This window comes from Rattus rattus, chromosome 6 (assembly GCF_011064425.1).
Source record: "Rattus rattus isolate New Zealand chromosome 6, Rrattus_CSIRO_v1, whole genome shotgun sequence".
Lineage (NCBI taxonomy): Eukaryota > Metazoa > Chordata > Mammalia > Rodentia > Muridae > Rattus > Rattus rattus.
Genome location: NC_046159.1, coordinates 106758073 through 106779137, shown reverse-complemented (window position 1 = coordinate 106779137; position 21065 = coordinate 106758073). Strand labels below are relative to the sequence as shown.

The following is a 21065-nucleotide window of genomic DNA, read 5'->3' as shown; positions in this document are numbered from 1 at the left end:
ATTAATATGAAAGCAAGATCCCAGAATAAAGCTGCTCAGCAGAGAGGAAGGCAATTTAGTGTCTTGTAAATTTGATTTTACTGAAAGCCCTGACACATCATAATAGTGGAATCCTATTTCCTGTAGCAAGCAGGCTGGATAATGCTATTTAATACCTGGTGTACTGCGTGCCTTCAGCTTACAGCTTTGTACTCCGTGTTCTCATCTTACCTTAAGGTTAATGCTTCTTGACAGCCGACATGGTAAATAGAGCCCAAATTAAGTGCTGATCCCATGATTTGCAAATCTTTCCTCTAAAGTTAGACATAGAAGAACTGGCTCCAGTTAAGGAGATCATTTTAACAGAATACACTTTAAAAGCTCACCCCAGGAAAAAAAACCTAAGTCTTATATCCCTAAAGCCAGATTAAAAAAGCAATTCAAGGTTACTCAAACCATATTTCCCGTTAGAAATTTTAGAGAGGTTAACAGAAAAGCCAATGTACTTGGAGGATTTGTTGAATAATGAATTAAGGATAAGACCCCCACATCTACTAAACTGTATTGACTTTCCCCTGAGAGAATGAAATAGAAAGAGAAGTGGGGAGTGGTGACATCAACTCATACTGTTTGCTACTTTTCAAAATAACTGTAATAATAAACTTCCTTTAAGAAAACAGGTCAGAGTGCAAAATGGCTCAGCGTTCACACCTAAGTTATAATCAGCTGTGTCCCCTGTAGTAACAAAAGACATAGTGCAATCGGGCTGCGTTAATTTCCTACTTAATATTTAAATGCATTTATTTGAAACTTTACTTGAGAAAAGCTTTTACTTAAGAGAGTGTAATTCTCAATGTATAAAACACACTGCAAGTGGCTCGGCTGGAATCTGTCACTCGTAATGACATTACAATCATGATAGTGGCTTGGTGCACCTTCAATGTGCAAATGTGTGAAGCAGAGAACTTTATCAGTTTTTGCAACGTTCTGTAACTGCAGAAACCATGGGAACCAGCCCAGATTACCACAAGAACTATGAAGCGAATGCAAAATTTCCAAGTGCCAAAAGAACAAAGTATCTGTGCAGGGTGTCAGGTACAAACCAGCTTGACCGTGCAGGTCTGGCTGGAAGAGAACTCTGCTTCTAACTCTCCTGCTGAGTTTGCCATCTCACTGCATGGCCACAGGGAGTTAGCCACCGATCTAAAGCACTCACATCTCTCACTGCATGGCCACAGGGAGTTAGCCACCGATCTAAAGCACTCACATCTCTCACTGCATGGCCACAGGGAGTTAGCCACCGATCTAAAGCACTCACATCTCACACTGCATGGCCACAGGGAGTTAGCCACCGATCTAAAGCACTCACATCTCACACTGCATGGCCACAGGGAGTTAGCCACCGATCTAAAGCACTCACAACTGCTTCTCAAGTGCTTCAGTGGGGAAAGCAGCAAAGGGAGGGGCTGTGTTTGTTTGTTTGTTTGTTTTGAGACCAGCAAGCCAATTTAATATCTCACCCTTTCAAAAAGATTTTTATGTATTTGTATCTCAGATTTTAGTGATTCTAGCCCATGCTATCCTGGTTTCACTTAGTGAGATATTTTACAATGGTAGGCTTCATCTGTTAGTAAATTACATAATAGTTTCTCCCCATATGCAGTATATCAGGCTCACAATAACCTACTCTGTTGTCATTTCTCAGATTAACAATTATGTTTCTCCCTTCTTCCAAGGTTTCCACAAAGTAACATTGGTAAAAATATCAACTGTCATAAAGTGGCTGTCTTAGTCAGGGTTCCTATCCCTGCACAAACATCATGACCAAGAAGCACGTTGTGGAGGAAAGAGTTTATTCAGCTTACACTTCCATGTTGTTCATCACCAAAGGAAGTCAGGACCTGGAACTCAAGCAGGGCAGGAAGCAGGAGCTGATGCAGAGGCCATGGAGGGATGTTACTTACTGGCTTGCCTCCCCTGGCTTGCTCAGCTTGCTCTCTTATAGAACCCAAGACCACCAGTCCAAGGGCAGCACTACTCACAAAGGGCTGGGTCCTCCCACCTTGATCACTAGTTGACAAAATGCCTAACAGCTGGGTCTCATGAGGGCATTTCCACAACTGAGGCTCCATTTCTGTGATAACTCCAGCTTGTGTCAAGTTGACACACAAAACCAGCCAGTGCAGTGACTAAACCCCATCACCAATTAATCAGAGATGGGTCCAACACTTTCTAATGTTGTAGAAGATAAGTTATCCACTGAAAGTGAGGGGCTTCAAAGGCCATTTCTAATTTAATGGAACCATGACCTCAACATTTAATTAGTAACTCTCCCCAGTTGATAGGCCAGTAATATGCTTTACTTCCTCGTGGTAACTTACTTTCACTGTTCTCTTCCCCTGCTCTCCCCCATAGTCCGTACAATTCCCTTTTTATGTTAATTCTAGGTGGCTCACTGCAAAGTGTATGCATATCGCTACTGAGACCTCGGAGTCTATAAACTACAAGTATAAGTGCCACCAACCAGCCTGATCTGTGTCCTTGGCCTACACCTCATTAAGCTCTCTGATCATACTCAGCTCCTAAGGCCACCAGGGCTTTTACAACTCCCATGCATGCTGTGCCAAACCCCATCATCCTTAAAAGAGCCAAGAACAAAGTGGTTGATTCAGCAAAAGGACTTAATTAAACTTCACTTTAAGAATTAAAGTTATAACAACAATGCCAAGCAACCAGAGCTTCCAGGGACTAAGCCACTACCTAAAGACTATACATGAACTGACCCTGGACTCTGACCTCATAGGTAGCAATGAATATCCTAGTAAGATCACCAGTGGAAGGGGAAGCCCTTGGTCCTGCTAAGACTGAACCCCCAGTGAACGTGATTGTTGGGGGGAGGGTGGCAATGGGGAAGGATGGGGAGGGGAACACCCATAAAGAAGGGGAGGGGGGGGGATTAGGGGGATGTTTGCCCGGAAACGGGGAAAGGGAATAACATTCGAAATGTAAATAAGAAATACTCAAGTTAATAAAAAAAAAAAAAAAAAATTAAAGTTATACATGCATGACACTGGAACCCTCAACGGGATTAAGTTTTCAAGATGTCCTACGGACACAGGAACCTTCATTCTGGAAGGACTCTAGATACGAGAACCTTTGTGTTCTCCAATCGGTGACAACTTAACCTCAGAACTAATAAACTCCCGGCAAAAGACAGACTTTCCTTAAGAATGTGTCAACAATCCACTCAAATTATCAACCAGAAGAACTGTTTAGTAAAAAAAAAGTCTGTTTCATTCCAGGAGGTGGATCTGACAGTCTTACAAGAGTAAAGGTGCACAGGCACCTCAAGGGTGTCAAACCGCTCAAATGGCTACAGAGCCCTTACCCGAATGGGAAAGCCCCAAATGCAGACTGCAAAGAAACGCTGGGGACTGCATCATACTGCAGGTTCTAGAAACAGAAATACTTCTTTCTTTCTTTCTTTCTTTCTTTCCTTCTGTCTGTCTGTCCGTCTGTCTGTCTGTCTCTGACTGTCAAAGTTTTTTGAAAGTGCCAAATCCTGAGAAGGAAATGACACATTCTTGAGTGTTTAATTCAATACTTCAGTCTATGAGGCAATCATTAAATGATAAGATCTGATTGCCAAGACTTGTACTAGAAGCCAAAGGTTGTAACTTTAGCACCCAAAGAATGAATACTGTACTCAGACAGACTTAACAACTTAGGCGTGAGCTCATACACTTTAAACTCAGCAGTGTGCTGGCCCCAGGCACTGTTGAGGCAGCTGACTCGCAGCCAGGTCTACTGATAATAACCTGGCTCTGTGCTCTTGGGGCAAGCTGCTTTCAGCTGCAGGAAGTTCAGAGTGGGCAGCCTCATACGGCTACCTGTGAGGGTAAAATGAGACAAAGTAGAGTATGTGTCTATCAACACACATATTCGATCACAATTATTATACAAGGTATAGTTATCATGGAGAGGTGTGAAGCAGTATAGATCTGTCAACTAATTATACAATAAAATTGTGAAAGCAGAAAAACTGCCCAAGGGACTTGAGCCAGTTCTGTGAGAACACTGGGCAGTCTTCCCTAGAGACTGCTCTGGGCTTCCTCTGGGCAAACTATCAGCCAGGAGTTAATATTCCTCTGGTTTCTTAAGCAAGAGTCACACTCATCCAGCTCCCTTCGGGCCACAAACTTACACTTGAGGTTTTTAACACTCTCAAGAGTTAAGAGTTTATGGTCTCTTCTATCCCAACACTAACTGGAAAGTCTGACCTCTGACTACTGGCAATGAGGACCTGTGAAAGCTTCAATAGCTATTATTTGGAAAACTGCTTCCCCAAACAATGAAACTTTGGTCTGGGAAAACTGCACTTACTAAGCCTCCCACGGTAGTATCTCAGACCCCTGGTGGACACGCTAATGTGAGCACCTGGGAGGAGAGGCCTTGACTCACTAAGGGATAAAGAGTTACAGATAGCGGGGTTGGGGATTTAGCTCAGTGGTAGAGCACTTGCCTAGGAAGCGCAAGGCCCTGGGTTCGGTCCCCAGCTCCGGAAAAGAAGAAAAAAAAAAAAGAGTTACAGATAAAACCAAGTAGCAAATGTGCAGTCCTGCAGAAGAGAATGTGCTGCACATACTCAAATTGGCTAGCTCATAACTGCTACCTTTGCCTCAAAATGGATAGTTAAAGGAGTGAATAAGCAATCATACAAAGGTGGAACATACATGCTGACTGTGCCGAGCCTACACAAGGACACCTCTGGGGGCATCCTAAAACTTGTTTGGTTTGGTGGTCGACGAGAACCCAGGGCCTTACACACAACACCCATGCCCAGATCCTCACAGGACTTGCTGAGGTCACGCTCTTCACTGGTAACCGAGTACTGACTTGGAGGTACCATTTCATGTGATTAAAGAACGGTGGGTTCAAATCCACTCTTAATCCACAGCAACCTGGACTGCACTGAAAACATTCTATCATGTTCTCCTATACTAACCACCATCCAGTTCTGCACTTTTATATGCTTTAATGCCAAGTATGTTCAGAAGCCCTAATAGAAATGCCTATACAGAGTGCCTTTACAACCACTAACAATATGCAAAAAAAAATGCCTTCACAGGCTTTACAGAATGCCTGACTGACAAAATGACAAAAAAATCATAGATGAAATCCATCTGGACAGAATGACACAGGTTCTCTAGAAATATCAACAAAACTGGGCTTTATAGAACTGGGAGAAGCCACGAGGAGGTTGACTGACATTAGAGTTTACAGTAATTAGAATCGCATGCACAATGAAAAATATGTCCTGTGATGAAAACACCTCAATTTGACGAATTCTTGTGAATTTTCTTGTCATCTTTTATTTTGGCAGAGGTATTACTAGGGGTCAAACCAGGAGTGTTATGCATGCTACTCGAGCACTATTTAGATTCTTGATCTGGGTTATTCTAACAAGCCAGTAATACAAAGGTTACTTCCTCCTAACTAGAAGGAAGTGAGAGGTAAGAGTTTCACTGCAGAGCCTGTGAAGGATGATGAATGACACCAGGGTCCTCTAAGTGGCACTTCTGTAGCCTGACCTTCACGTGACCACTCCAGGCTCACCTGCTGACTGAGAGAATCCTAAGAATGGCCTTTCTACATGCAAATGTCTATTTTTTTTCTATTTTTAAGATGTGAAAATTATGTAAAATTTATCCTTTCTTCTGTATACAGTCCCTTTTATTTCCACATTACAGAGGGAGAGCTAAGACAGAATAGACCCATGTGAGAACTACTGTGGGAACAGCATCACTGATTTCTTCTCTAAACCATTCCATATCAGGTCTATTTGACAAATAATCCACAAACCAAACCCTTTCTATACTCTACCACCCATATCTTTCTTAATACCTGAATAATCTGTCCTCCTAGTTTTAAGACCAGACGTAGATTATGTCTGAGCCTTTCTTTTATTCGCTTTCAAAACCATCATCAAATCTGGTCTCTACCTTTGACATGCATAACCAGAAAATTTTCAGCTCCAGTGCTATCACCCTACTATAGTCATGGCCATCCAACTCCCTTCCTTTATCTCCTCCCACCCCCAACAACCACGCATCCCATTGTAATCAAGATTGCTCAGTAGCTGAGGATAATGCTGAACTCTTGATCCTCCTGGATCCATCTCCCAAGACTGGGCTTCCTGATTCGTGTCACTATTCCCTGTTTGTCATGCCACTGCTACATTAATCTTTTGCCAAGCCTCCCTTGCTTGAACTCTTGCCCAAGATAGTCACCTGTTTGCTGACTGTACCACCAGGCTACTCTGCTACCCATACGTGCCCAGTACACCCCTATCTTAGGAGCGATATTGACTTGCTTCCCTATGACTAAAGACCTAATCCTTGCTATCTCAATATTCAGATCTTTCTTCTCCATCCAATGCTAGGTTTACACCTTGGCCATGGGAGCCCCTATTCCCTACTGTTTCAGATATTATCTATGCTGCTATACACTATTGCTGTTGTAAAAATATAATAATAAAAGAAGTATTAATGGTCTTTTACCCCGATAGGTCCGCACCTCGGTGCCCCAAGATATCTGCTAGATATCTTGGCGGAAACACAGCCCAGCTGCACACTTTCCTACACTCAAACCCTCACATAAAAGAACATACAACACAATAATCTTAGATCCAATTGGTAAGATATAATTGTCCACTTAAACATACAAAGCCCGGTACTATCTATCCCTTGAGAACATTAATAACAACCTGTAAATACACAGAGCAGAATCTTAACATCACCTGACATCTTGTCTGCCACGGCTTCTCTGCCTCTCGCTCCCTCCTCTCTTCCTCTCTCCCTTAGTCTCCTCCTCTTCCTTCAAACTTCTCTCCCGCCCATCCTTCCTTCTCCTCGAATGACAGGCCTCCTTCTATCCTGTACCTGCCCCTCACCTGTACTTTACAAATCACCCTCACCTGAGTCCTGAGTACAAGACCAGGCAGCTGTCCTTGGGGCAGTGGAATTAGCATCAAAATACAGTAACTTCAGGGCAAACCACAACACACTATGTATAACTGACTTTTTACTAACTTTAAGTTCCATGAAACTATATGTTTAGTTTATATACATATATATATATATGTATCCAGAACCTACATTAGGTATATAAATGGTTATCTTCAGAACACATGATCATTATATTCAAGCTGTGTTGAGCCCTGTGACAAGGAATGAGAGAAGTAAAGATGTATGCAACATAAGTGGATGCACTAGTGAATTTAATGGTGCATTTTTCCTTTTTCCTACTTCTGATCAAATGTCATATTCTAAACAAATGAAACTTTGGGTCTTAAACAAAGGGAAATTCCATAGTTTCTACATAAAGTTAATCTAAAAAAAAAATGATTTCACTGGGGGTGGGTGTTCTGACAAGATGTTCAAACACCATTCTTAAACCCACTGTTTTTTTATTCCTCCAGCCGTGATCCCTCCAGTGTGTCTTGGTCCACGTTGACATCCATGCTGACTAAGCATGCCTCCTCTCTTCCTAAACCTCTCCTCTAAGCCTGACATATAGAAAGCTATGTTCCTACTCCTGGAGGTGACATTAAATTGTAAGCTGTAATTCAATAAAATGGAGTTTTCATTGACAGCCTATCCTCAAGCCAGGTAGGCATGTTGGCACACATGGAATCCTAGCACTCAGAGGTGTAGGGAAGAGGACAAAACAGTGAAGTTCAAAGTCACCCTTAGACGTGTAGTGAATTCAAGACAGGGACACTTGTCTCTAAAAACAAGACAATATTTAAGGGACACTTGTTCCAGAGGTCCTGAGTTCAATTCCCAAAAACAAACCATCTGTAAAGAGATCCGATGCCCTCTTCTGGTGTATTAAACAATATTTAAAAAATCTTTTAAAAAAAAAAAAAACAATATTTAAAACCCAAATAAGACAAATGATAGTACCCTATCCAGGAATGCATTAAAATATAACATACTATAGTATAAAAATGTATGGCAATGCAGATTAAAACACAGTATATAAGATGAATTATGTGAGGGAATTATTTCTCTGGTACAGAAAATCCAACAAATCAACAATACAACCACACAAAATGAAGTTCTCAAAGACAATGCCCTGCCTTTATAACTACATAATTGCCTAGTTATGACTTCACTTAACTAGGAAAAGGAACATTAGTGCTAATTTGTTGGTTTTTAAACAAATATATGGGCAGCAACAGATAGAGTGAGAGAAGAGAAGCAGCGCCAAGAAAGAGCCGTACCCTCGCCTCCAGTCTGGTCAGCTGCTCTTTGTAGAACGCATCCTGCTTCCGCATCATTCGATCTTTCTCTTCCAGCTGCCGAGCCTAAAAAGGACACAGGAGAGAATGCTATATTGAGAGAAAGCGAAAGCAGCAACCACAGAGCAAAACTCAGGCAGAAACTACCAGAAACACACAAAAAAGCAGTCCCTGCAGTCTGCTAGGTCTCTGCCATAGAAAGACATTAAATGAGGATGACTGCTGCATTTGTGTGTAAAGATGAGACTGGATTGTGTTTTTCTTACTGTGACAGCTGTGTCCTACTGTGTCCCTCTGGAAATGTCAGAATGCAGGGTACAGCAGACTTTTATTTAACTTCTCTTTCAAAGAGTAATTTTATGAATAATACGCACAATGAAACTTCTGATTCTTAGATACATGTTTGCTAACCCTAAACAAATAACCGAAAACGCCTAAACCTTATATTCAAGAACCCTTGAATGATCACTGCAACCTGTATGAAGTTACATGTATTTATTCCATTTCCCTATACATGAAGTTGCAGCCTACTTTATTAAACAGCCTTGCTTGTTATTTGAAATTTTAAAGATAATAAGAATAATAAAGTAACCTAGGACATTAAGTCATAATATTAATTTTATAATATTAATTTTACAAGATCATTTTATAAACTTTAAAAAGCAATAATATTCAATTCTTCATAAAACAAAAGAAAATATCTACTTGTGGTTGTCTAAAGGTTAGTTAAAATGTAAACACACATTTTTAAAACTATGGTTGTTATCCTGAATTATGCTAAACTGATCTTTGTTTCTGAAACAGAAACAATCTCTTTATAATATTACCTCACACTAACAAAGTTATTATAGTAACATTTTTTTGTGTTCAGCGAAGGTTAAATAGGTGTTTGACTACTACTTAGAAGAAATTAATGTATCTTGGCATTTCCATCTTTGTACGTTTCATATTCCTTTGCAAAGTGATCATGTGTAGCCTGGCTCACTCTACACCAGAGTAACTGTTCAATCAAGTTTCTGTTTAGTTTGTACCAATCCATTTACTCATTGTGGGTTTGCTGTTGTTACTTACTTTGTCTTCAATATCCTGCAGCATGTTGAAAATAAACAGATATTTAACAATAGATAGAAACATAGATATTTAGATATGTATGTAATTTTCCCATAAATCTAGAAGGCATTCATATGCAAGTAAGTAATTTATATTTTCTTTGTAGAACACAGTAAAAAGTTAACTAGGCTTTTAGGATTAAAAAGGAAAAAAATGAATGTAGAAAGAATTTTGACAAATGATGCTATGTGAGAAAAAATATATTATTGTTTAAAGAGAACAAATTAACTTCAATATGAATGCTCAAAATATAAATAAGTAAAAATGGAAAATGACTGGATTCATTCAAATTAGCCTATTCCAAATATGTCAATAACAAAAATTCTAAGTTAGAACTGTAAAAGTTAACATTACCAATATAACTTAAATACTAAGTCTTCCTAACAAAAGCCAAAGTGATATAATATGGAAGGTGATTCACATCTATTTGCAGATAATAAGAAGTAGAAAAATAACACAGCTACATAATCAAAGAACTCTGATTAAAAATTATTGTAATATTCATCTGCCAAGCTGACAAAATGCAAAATTATAATAATGAATATTGGTAAGAATACAGAAGTGTTTTCATCTATATCATTTGTCAGAATATATAAATGGTCTAACAATTTCTAGCATTAATTTGACAACACAAAGTCAACGTTGTGCGCAGAGCCAGAAAAACGTAAAACTCCTCTATTTGCAGGACTTCCTTAGCAATTCCAGCAGCATGAGAACACACTCACCACAAGGCTGCTAGGGGCCTTAAAGGAAAAACCAAATCAATCCAATACCTAAGTAATATAGACACTAGGAAATAATACAGACACTAAAGAGAGAGAGGAAAAGACTATTAATAACAGGTATATTTTAACCAATTTTGAAATAGAAAGAAAAATGGATATGCTAGAAAATGTACAAACAAATTGAAACATGGGAGTAGTTTTAGGAATGATGTATTTTATTTTATTTTTCAGAATTAGTAATAAACATATTTTGTAGCAGAGCCAAAATGAAGGTGTTTTTGAGATGAGATATCAATGGCTTTTTATGTGTGGGAGTGGTATATATTATACATATTTATCAAAGTTGGGAGCTGAGAATCAAAACTGCAACTCACTATAAAAACTGCAGTAGCAAATGTAAACCAAGTACATTTAAATGCATACAACACTTATTTGGATGTCAACTGGACACAGCCTACAGTCACCTGAGAGGCAAACCTTAATGGAGAAACCGCTTAGATCAGACTGGCCTGTGTGACTATTAACTGACAGGGAAAGTCGAGCCTGATGTCAGCAGCACCATCTTTAACGCCCTATACAGGTGGTCCCTAGGCTACGTAAGAAAGTTGGGCTAGCACGAGCCCGCTACTGAGTGAGCAAGCAACCTCTGTCCACAGTTTCTGCTGTGCCTCTCTGGCTGTGAGTCAGTTCTCAGGTCAGAATAGCAAGCAGCCTGCCTTCAGGTTCTAACACTGACCTCTCAATGACAGAATTGTGTGATGGGCTGTGACCTGGAAGTGTAAGAGGAAATGAACACTTTCCTCCTCTAAGTGGCTTTCATTCAGGGTTTTAATCACAACAACAGAAGGGAACCAGAACAGATATGTTCATAAATATTGCCGTTACTCCTACTGACAGATAATTTTATTTTTAAGCATTCAACTGTAGCAAACATTAAAATTAAAAGTTATATATGATATTCATAAAAGAATTATATAAATCAACAGTAAAAGGAAGAACAACAGAGTTTAAGAAAATAAGATAAGCCCCAACAATAGAAAAGTAATTACAAAGATTTTAGCAAAAAGTAAAATCAGAGATTTTGACCCAGTTACATGATCAGGCATTAGGAATCATAAAAAGCTGACATTTTAGAAAATTACTTAAATAATCAAAATATCAACTGTGTGCGTAATAGGTATGGTGGGGAGTAAGTCAATAGTAAATGGAGATGGCTCCTCCTTTAAGGAAGGAAGGACTGACAGCAGCAGAGGAGGACACTAAATTGGGTGCATGCTATGAAGATGTACGAAGCAGCAGAAAGCATGCTGAAATGCGAGCGTAGCTATGATGTACAATGAGGGATGCGGTTCTTATCGGACTAATCCTTACTACACACAATGAACAGTTCTTACTTCTGTAATCCCCGAAAACTTAAACAGAAATATGAGTATCTTAAACTATGAGAGAACATTAACTGCTCTAGAATTTTTTGTTTTCTGAAACAGGGTTTCTTTATGTAGCCCTCCCTGGCTGTCCTCAGTTTGCCTGCCTCTGCCTCATGACTGCTGAGATTAAAGATGTGTGTCACTACCACATAGCTCATACTCCTCAAAAAATTTTTCTGATTAGAATATTAGCCTCTAGTAGCTTCCAGTATAATTTGAATCAAAGCTCAAACAACATGCCAGTCCTTTAAGGGGCAGGTGTGCTGGGATTAAAGGTATGCCCCACAACGTCCAGCCCGATACAGGATTTTAAAGAGTAAGTATTAAGTATTAAATAATTATTTTAACAACTTGAAAGTCTATAGGTAACAGAGAAAGTACTTCCTAAACCCTTGATGTACTAACAACTACTATTCCTTCCATCAAAGTATATTTCCCAAAATGGTTATTAAAATAATAGCATGGAAAAATGTTTTAGATTGTCCTGCCTATCTAAAAAGGTGCAATGAGTTTATGCCAGAAGGATGTTTTAAATTCACTAAGAAAGCTCAACAGTGCACTGGTACTGTTGGGTCTTACTGTGCACACAGGGCAATGAATCAGCTTGGTGATTTTGAAGAGATGCTCTCCACCTAAAAGAAGGATGAGCAGAAGTATGACACTTGAAGAACTTAAAGCTACACACCAATGTCAGAAGCTTACCCTAAAGACCTAAGAGGACGTCATTCCAAAGACCTGACAGTACCAAACTATAAGCGACCATCACAAATCTCCCTCAACTGCACACACAATCGATATCTTGAGATCACTGGGGAGAATAGCTAAGCAAGGAACATGGCCACAACACTTCAGTGGCACATTGCTTTGAAATAGCTAATGGGATGCTGCGGGGAAAAGTCACACGATATGAATCCTGAAACTTAAATAAGCTGAGAATACACTGGCTAAGCTAATGGCTGTTGAGGATGGAGAGTCACACTTAGCTTAAGAGGAAGCAGTAAACTGACTGCAAAGAAATAAAGTTCAGACACAGAGTCATTGTAAATGAACAAATAAAAACAAGAAGATTATGTTATTTGCTGTTAAGGTAGGATCATTTCTTGAGGGAAAGATGAATATGGAGCCTTTCCCTACGAGTGTTTGCTATTCCTAGAAGAAATCTATACTATTAGTTTCCAGATTGTGCATGGTTTGGTACAACATGACTGGGCTTGAAAACATGACAGAATATGCTGAAGTGGATCATCATGGAAATCTAGTCTCCCATAATCAAGAGAATGAAAGAAAATAAGGAAATCAAGTTTTATGAACCCCAAGCAAATACTTTGATGTTTTAACTCAGTGTTGGTCACTAAATTAAACATTAGCATACACACACCTCTTTATAGATTTGTCTCTTTTCAGATAAAGTTTGAAGGTGCCTCAAAACAAAAGATACACTAAAGTCAATACAAGAGAATGCAGGGACATGGGCAAGACATACTGTGCTGATAGGAACTTTACCTTCCCACGAATATTCTTTGGAAAATCTTCATAGCTCAAACCTTTTGGCATCGCTATGCCCTCTTAGCTGTGGTATGGTTCAGGGATGGCACAAAATGATGGCACTAGGAACTCGGTGATGTCACAATGACTGAGTCACAGTGTGCGGGTGTGAAAGCCTTTGAAATGCCAGGGCTGGTGTTGAAAGCTCGAAGCAGAAAGCAAAGCAGGTGCCTGCTCAGCGTTCTTAAGATGACCCCATAAACCAGACATCACCAGCGCTAAAAAAAGTCAACATCCTTAGAGATCTCACTAGGAAGGCCTATCGCCACCTTTGCTTTTATTCTAAGCCTTCGACCCTTCTGCAATACAGACATACTGAGCTGGGAGTTGCAGTGAGTGACAGGGATCATCTGTGCCAGGCGGGTCTATCTGTCCTTACAGTTCAGTAAAAAGATAAGCAATTGAGAGCAGCAATGGGATTTTATTCCTTGTCAAAACTGTATACGAAGCAAAGAGGTATAATCTCAATAAACTTACATGAGAAAAACATCAAAAGGTAACAGCTTAACACACACTTCAGGAATGCACCAGAAGCTATAGAAGATCATCACTGAGTAACAGTAATGTGCCAGAGTAACCTGTACTTGACTAGGTGCACACTAGAATCCTGTTATAAATGGGAAATTAGACAGCATTCATTGGGCCTTTAGTAAGCGGACTGATGGTCAGTGCCCACTGTTAACCCAACTAAAGAGAAGGGTACAAGAGACTAGCAAAGCACATCTCTGTGTTTCTGTACATTCATTTCCAGAGATGACTGAGGAATTGCCTGGCCTGAATGCAGACAGTACAGCTCAGGGCCCAGGGGAAATATGACGAGGAAAAAGGGAGCCAACGGAAGCACACATCCCTACTGTGGTGGATTAAAACCGCTAAGTGTGAGCCAACATATGTTTACCCCTCCCCTAATTCGTTTATGTCAGGTATGTGATAGTGTGATGGAGTGTCTGGCCAGTGACATACATGGGCTAGCCTACTGTCAAACTGCACACTCGTCAGGGACTGTTAGGCAATAATCATAAGTATGTGTAAGTCCTAGCTTAGGATGTTCATCAAGACTGATGTCTACTATGGAATACAGATGAGATAAGTTTACGCTCCTAACAGAATTCTTTTTTAAAATTTTCATACAGTAACTTTGTTCATATCCCCTACCCACCCAAGTTTATATTCTTCCTGTTTCATAAAACAAATAAACAAACACAACACAAAAAGCTCAAACAACTATGGGGTATGATTTGTTTTACCTAATTACTGAGCATGGGGCCTTCCCTGGAGAGCGATTTTAGACCCCACTTCACTCCATTAAAAGAAAACTTTCTTATTCTAGCAGTTCTCAATCTGAAACAGCCTTGGTTGGGGGTGTGGAATGGGCACTTCTAACAGATTCTTTAACTGAATTCCAGAACCCCAACAAGCCCCAGCATTGCATCAAGTCAGTTTAATTAGTTTGTCCTTGTGCAGTTTCAAGGAGCCTGTTTCCACTTTCTGTGGAAATCACATATTATCAACGGCCAACTGGAAACATTTCCTGCCCTTTGTGCTGTTTGTTCTCTGGCAAGAACAAAGCAAGTGCAAAGATTCTGTAAATAAAAAATAAGGTAAACAATAAACAGAAGAGATGGACCAGGGCATGCCTTTTAAACAGCAATGCTCACTCCACACATTTCCACTCTCTCCTCGGCTCAGTCGCCAGATTCTGGTACTTACCAACATATAAATTAAACAATAGTTGAAATCTAAAATTTATGGGCATTTCCTTAGTGTTTTTTTTTTTAATTGGGAGAGGGATTAATCTCTCGTTTTTCAGTTTAATTTTATATTCAAACCTTATTGTTATTACCACTTGGTACAAATCTTTCATAATGTCGTTTACAGTGGTTCTTTTAATCTTTGTCTTTTTTTGCATGTGTTTTCTCACCCACCCTGCCTGTCCTTAACTCTCAACTCTCAAGGGCAAGAATGAGACAAGACTTTTGTCCTCCTCTGTCTATATCCTTGGCTCAACCTAAGTCAGTACTTCTCACAAAAGAAGCATCCAGGATCCAGTGGCCGCTACACTGAAAGGCATATGCAAAGCCACAGCATGCACACTGCATATCATGTGGATCTGTTACTCCGTCCAAGGACAAAACAAGGCAGTACCAACATCTTGCAATCAGGAATGAAAACAAATCCTCCTAGTAGGAGCCCAAAGGTAAATGGGCGCTTCAGCAAAGAATGTCATTCAGCCGTGTCTTGATCACAGAAATACAGCAGAATGGCTAGTGGGAGTGGAATCTGTATTAGTGAATACATTGATTAATTACCATACTAAATGTTAGATATAGGTTCTTTATTTTTAAAAACTTATTTCTAGTTTATGTGTATGTGCGCATGTGCATGTGTGCAAGGGTCAGGAGAGTGTGCGGTGCTCGGAGCAGGAGCAGCAGGTGTTGTGAGTCCTCTGACTTGGAATGCTAGGAACCGAACTCCAGTCCTCTGCCAGAGCACTATTACCTCTTGAGCCATCTCTCCAGCCCACAGTTGGGTTCTTAGTAAATGAAAGTCGCCAAATATTTGAAAGCAGTAGACAATATTATATAAAGACCCTCTTTCTGTGTTAATAGGCTATGTGTCTTCAACAATGCCCACAGCTCAGGGATGGCAGGAATGGTATAGAAGAACCTGTTTAAGCCAGTCTTGTATCAAGTAAGGTGGCTAAAGACAGAGGCCCTTACTTGGGACACTTGGGACATGTGGACCAAGTGACTCGCTGTTGTGGAAGCTGTCCTGTGTACCACACTATGTGCAGCAGCATCTCTGACTCTGACCTACATAGCCCAAAAGGATCATGGCCAAATTTCTCTCCAGCCACGGCTGAGGTCCCCTGTTGAGAACGGCTGTTCCAAGGATTGGTAGTTGTTTGAGCTCAATGATCAGCAGCTCTCTCCCCCTGGGGAACCATTTCAGCAAAGAACAGCAAATTGGGACATCACTGATTTCACAAAATGGGTTCTATGAATAACATTGTACCTGCCTGCCAGTATCCATATGTATTGGAAAATTGGATAGAGAACTGGCTGCACCATCACCTCACAGCAGGGCTAACCTGCAAAGACTACGCATATACTGTTGAGAATGGCCACATATGTGGGATGCAACAAATCCTATCCCAATCAGAGAGCAAGCTAGAAAATTTGATCCATTATGTCTGACCTAGAAGAATTAAAAAGATATATAAGCACACTCCTGTGACTTGTTAAATCTGACTCAAAGCCCCCATCACATACAAGATTCTAAAGCCTCTGAACTCGTGTTTGGTTCAGGTAGGACTATATTCAGCTGACATGAGTTGGGACTGGTTTAAGTTTATTCTGTTTGGGCAGTGTTGTCTATGCCAGGCTCTCTGTTAAAGTTCACAGGTCACACTTGAGAACGAAGCACAGTGTGCTTCGACCATAACTTGCAAATTTCATCTTATAGAGTAGTAAGGAATTTCAACATGGAGCTCAGACAACAGCCTCAATGTACAGTTAGAGATTTGCTCTCAACAGCGACCACAGACCAGATAAGTGCTGAATCAAAATGGACTCAGCTGAGTGGTAGTGCCACATGCCTTTAATCTCAGCAGTTGTAAGGCAGAAGCAGGAGGCTCTCTGAGTTTAAGGTTAGCCTGGTCTACCTTAGAGTGAGTTCTAGGACAGCCAGGGCCACAAAGAAACCCTGTCTTCAAAAACTAAACCAAACCAAAATAAACCAAAACAATAAACACTAAAAACACAAAAAACAAAACACCCCAAAAAACAAAAAGTGAAATTGACTGCTAGGGCTTCAGGACTCTCAAGTGTTCTCTAGCTCTTGTGACTACATGCTTATGAAAGACATGGGTAGAAAATGAGCACATATCATATCTAAAAGACCACAGTCAATGGAATTCAGAAGCTAAAGGCTTACCCCCCACCCCCAATGTGTTGGGCAGATAATCATTGCAACACTGAAAACCTTCAAAGATGAAAATTAGTTGCAAGAGGACAACATAGTAAAGGACCCCAAAGCGAACGCATAAATGCACAGGCTTGCAACAGCAAGGGACACTCATTACCACATACAGCCACAGCAGACATCAGCACGACCAACCCTTAACTTCCTTCACACAGAAAGCAGGTAGCTCTTAACTAAACTACAGCTGAGATGGCACAGAGTGTGAAGAAGCCTGAAGCATTTGGAGCTGTATGAGTTAGGTGCAGTTATACTGAGATGCATCTATTTTCTTATTCCACGGTGAAGAATAGACGTCTATTCCCAGGCATTTGTATATAATCTTGTTTTACCCTGAACATTACAAAGCTCAGATTCTCTGAAAGGGAAGCAAGCTAAACTGCACTATCTGGGCCAAGGCCTTCTGTGCGACTGATCTGACAAATAAATTGGACAACAGCACAGAAACAATTACTATAAGACTACTGAATTCTTTTTCTCTGGATGAACTTGCATTTGTTCCATTTAAATTTAGATTTAATGTTCATGCTATGAAGAACAATTGGCTAGTCAATTGCTCTTGCAATCTGTTTCACAGATGAAGCTGGGGAGACACATGCACACCCAAGTACTTACACTCACATGGGGACACACACGCACGCGCGCGCGCACACACACACACACACACACACGCACGCGCGCGCGCGCGCGCGCACCAGCGTCATCTAGGTTACTGAGTGGGCAGGGAGGCTCCTCGTTGACTAGGGGGATGATGGAAGATCAGGAACTAAGTTGGTTCTGAGACTCCTATCTCTTGCCAGCAGTTTAATTTCCAACATTCTCGAGTGATTTCCTTCTGTGCTGGTTTAAAGTTAAGGGAAGAACATGTGAAAATGACTCGCCACGTGCATCAGGTTATTCTGGGACTTCGCAGCACAAACAGAGTTAGTACAATTTTCTGCAGCAGCTGATACAGGCTATTGTAGAAGTATTTTCAAAACAGCATCTACTTCATGCCAGTTCAAGTGTCAGGGGCACAGTTCCTGGGAGAATTAAAGTACCGAGCTTAGTGATAGGGAAGATCTGGAGAGAATGAGCAGGTGCAGACTGAGCGTCTCAGACCATCAGGCGCAGAGGGAAGGAAGAAGATTCTGCAAAGGCCAAGGAGACCCCTGTCAGGCTACTGCCCTTCATGGCAAGGCTGAAGGGCAGGTGCTTATGACTGTCACATGCTCTGAACTGCTGCTAAGTAACAAAATCAGAGTCAACTTAAGTTCAGACAGAAAGGATACCAGCAAACTAAGGGTGAGTACCATGTGTGGACCTAACTGGTCCTTCAGAATGGCTTTCCTTCTGTGCAAGATAGGCAGAGCAAATCCAACACGCCCCTAACTGGTCATCTTGGTGACTTACTTTGAGTCTGTTTTCCTCCTTGTGAAGGTCATGGACTACGGCTAGATGCATCTCAGAGCTCCTTCTCTACCATTCACATTCACTACAGCATGTCTGCTGCTGCAGATGTTGACTCTATAATATATCTAGGCCAGAGGAAACTCAACAGATGAGCCTGTTCTGATGTCAAACTGTTAGGACACGACAGAACACATTGAACAACATTTGGAAATAGCCATATAGCTGTGGCACCTGGTTGCCAGGGGCAGACATGGTGCGGATGCAGGATGCTTCCTCCCAGTCTACCTGACTTAGCACTGAGAGTAGGTTTGTAGCCACTAGAACAGAGACTTAGCAAAATTAACTGGACTGCTTCCTGGCTTGCACAACCCGGCAAGACAAAATAGGTAAGGTTGGGAAGGGAGGGGGCACTTTTCTATGGCGAGTTCAATCACATCTGCTAACCAAGTCATTCTGGTTTTCATTTTTATATACAACTGAGTAAGGCCAGAGAGTACCTGGACTCCTTTTCTTCAGTTCGAGCTCTCTTTGGAGGTGGGCAAAAAGAATTACATTGTAAACTCTGTCACCCAGGTTGAATTGATGTGACTCTCAGGAAAGTTCCCCGAGGAAGCCTGGGTGGGAGGCAGTCCTCAGCTCGTCCCTGGGTCTGAATCACTCCCATCATAACCTCATAGAAAGAGTGCCTCTTCTCAGTGAATGGCACTATAGCAGCTGAAGTTATGTGACAGCAGCATTTGCAACTAATGCAAAACAAAAACAAACCCGAAACCTACTGACCTGATAACATAGGAGAGCTAGCAATGAGGGACTCTGAAGAACACCCATAAACCAAAGTAAAATTTTCCCTTACATGCTGATTTTAAAACTAAGATGTAACTGCTACAGAAAATAGAATTTAGAAAGAGCTAGAGAGACAGCTCAGTGGTTAAGAATACGTGTGTTCTTACAGTGGGTTTGGTTCCCAGCACACACATGAAAGCTGACAATCATCTACAATTCTGTTTCAGGGGACCTGACACCTTCTTCTGACCTCCATAGGCACTAGGCATGCACATGCATGCATGAAGGCAAACTATTCACACACATGCAGCAAGTAAGTACTAAAAAATTTAAGAATAGAATTTGGAAAACTCTAGGGAATAAAATTATTTTTAAAATGTCCCTCAATAAAGCAAACACTTTTAATTAGAGTATCAGAGTAGGTAGGCCTTCACAGATTTGTAGTTTTTCTCAGTTCAATAACAAGAGACATTCCTAAAAATCCTTACCTTTTATACAAAGCCATCAGTTTATCAGAAATAGGGAAGAAATAAGTGTATGGAAAAAAACCCCAATGATAACCTCAGGCTTAAAAAGAGTAGAAAGAAAGAAAGAGAAAGGGGGTGGGGGAGGCCTAAGAAAGGAGGGGTAGAAAGATAGGATGCATGGAAAGTACAACCAACACACAGAGAAGATGGAGAGAAGCCATGTCAGCTCACCTGATTCCCCTGGATGAAGATGGGTGAAGAGGACAAGACAGCTTTACTGCCCATTGGAGGGGTCAGCTGCAGTGCAGAGACCACAGAAAGGAAAGCCTTCTGCTTGAACTCACTGCTTCAGAATAACTACTTGAGGCTTAGCTTTGCTCCCCATCCCTGCCCCTCCATTAGAACTTAACTTTTAGTTTTAAAGACTTTGTATGGTACAATGAAAAAGTGAAATCAAATTATTACAAGAATCATTAGTGCCCGTGTAGAGGGCATCAGTTAAAGCTGTGCTCAGGTCTTACTACACACACACACACACACACACACACACACACACACACACACACACACACACACACACAACTAGTTACTTTGAATGTGTTGCCTTAGACCATTTACCTTCCTTGTTACTCCCAGACAGTAACTATGGGGTATGTGAGTGACATATGAAGCAATTCCAAAGTAGCTGTTCAGATCTCTGGGCATCTTCATGGAGCCCTTAGTCATCCCAGCTATACTCTGAGGTAGGAGCAGCATTTGAAAATGTAGAGTCCTCTAACATATTGTATGTACTTTTAACTACAGGTGTGCTGCCCTGAGATTCGGGAATGGCACTTTGTATTTTTAACAATTTGTACCACCTGAAAAGACCTACTGGGGCTGGAAAGACGGTTCAGTGGTTAAGAGTACATGTTGCTCTTGTAGGACCCAACTTCGGTTCTCAGAACCCTTATCAGACAACTCACAATTGGCCTTTGCAAGCACCTGCATTCACAAACACGTACCTGTATTCCCATACAAGCATGTGTGCTATTAAAAATAAATTTTAAAAATAGAAAAATCTATACACATATAATGTATTTATCAACTTATATTTTCAGTATCTTTAACCACTCATAAAAAGCGTAAGTAACATAACCACACAAGAAAGATTGAATATAAAACAATGTGAAGTGAACATCACAACTTTAAATGCCTATTTTTTATTTTTGACTTATTTATTTTACACATGCATTCATTCGATCAGTTAAGGAAACAATTGCAGACAAGAGCTATGTAGGAAATTCACGGCTAAAGGAACTATTTAGTGAACACAGATCCTATGACTCTTCCCCAGGCAGAACCTTCTCTA

The 21065-nt window shown here is 40.7% G+C and overlaps 1 protein-coding gene across 2 annotated transcripts in view; it reads right to left on the bottom strand.

Moving 5' to 3' along the window:
• Positions 1-21065, bottom strand: part of Chchd3 (coiled-coil-helix-coiled-coil-helix domain containing 3) — a 251796-nt gene that overhangs the window by 83699 nt on the left and 147032 nt on the right. The window contains exons 5-6 of one of the 2 annotated variants that reach the window (XM_032906793.1): positions 9356-9370; positions 8267-8350 (exon numbers count right to left, since the gene is read on the bottom strand). In XM_032906793.1, coding sequence (XP_032762684.1) covers positions 8267-8350; positions 9356-9370 — 99 coding nt within the window. The remainder of the gene's footprint in view (positions 1-8266; positions 8351-9355; positions 9371-21065) is intronic. The other variant, XM_032906795.1, reaches the window with a different exon arrangement.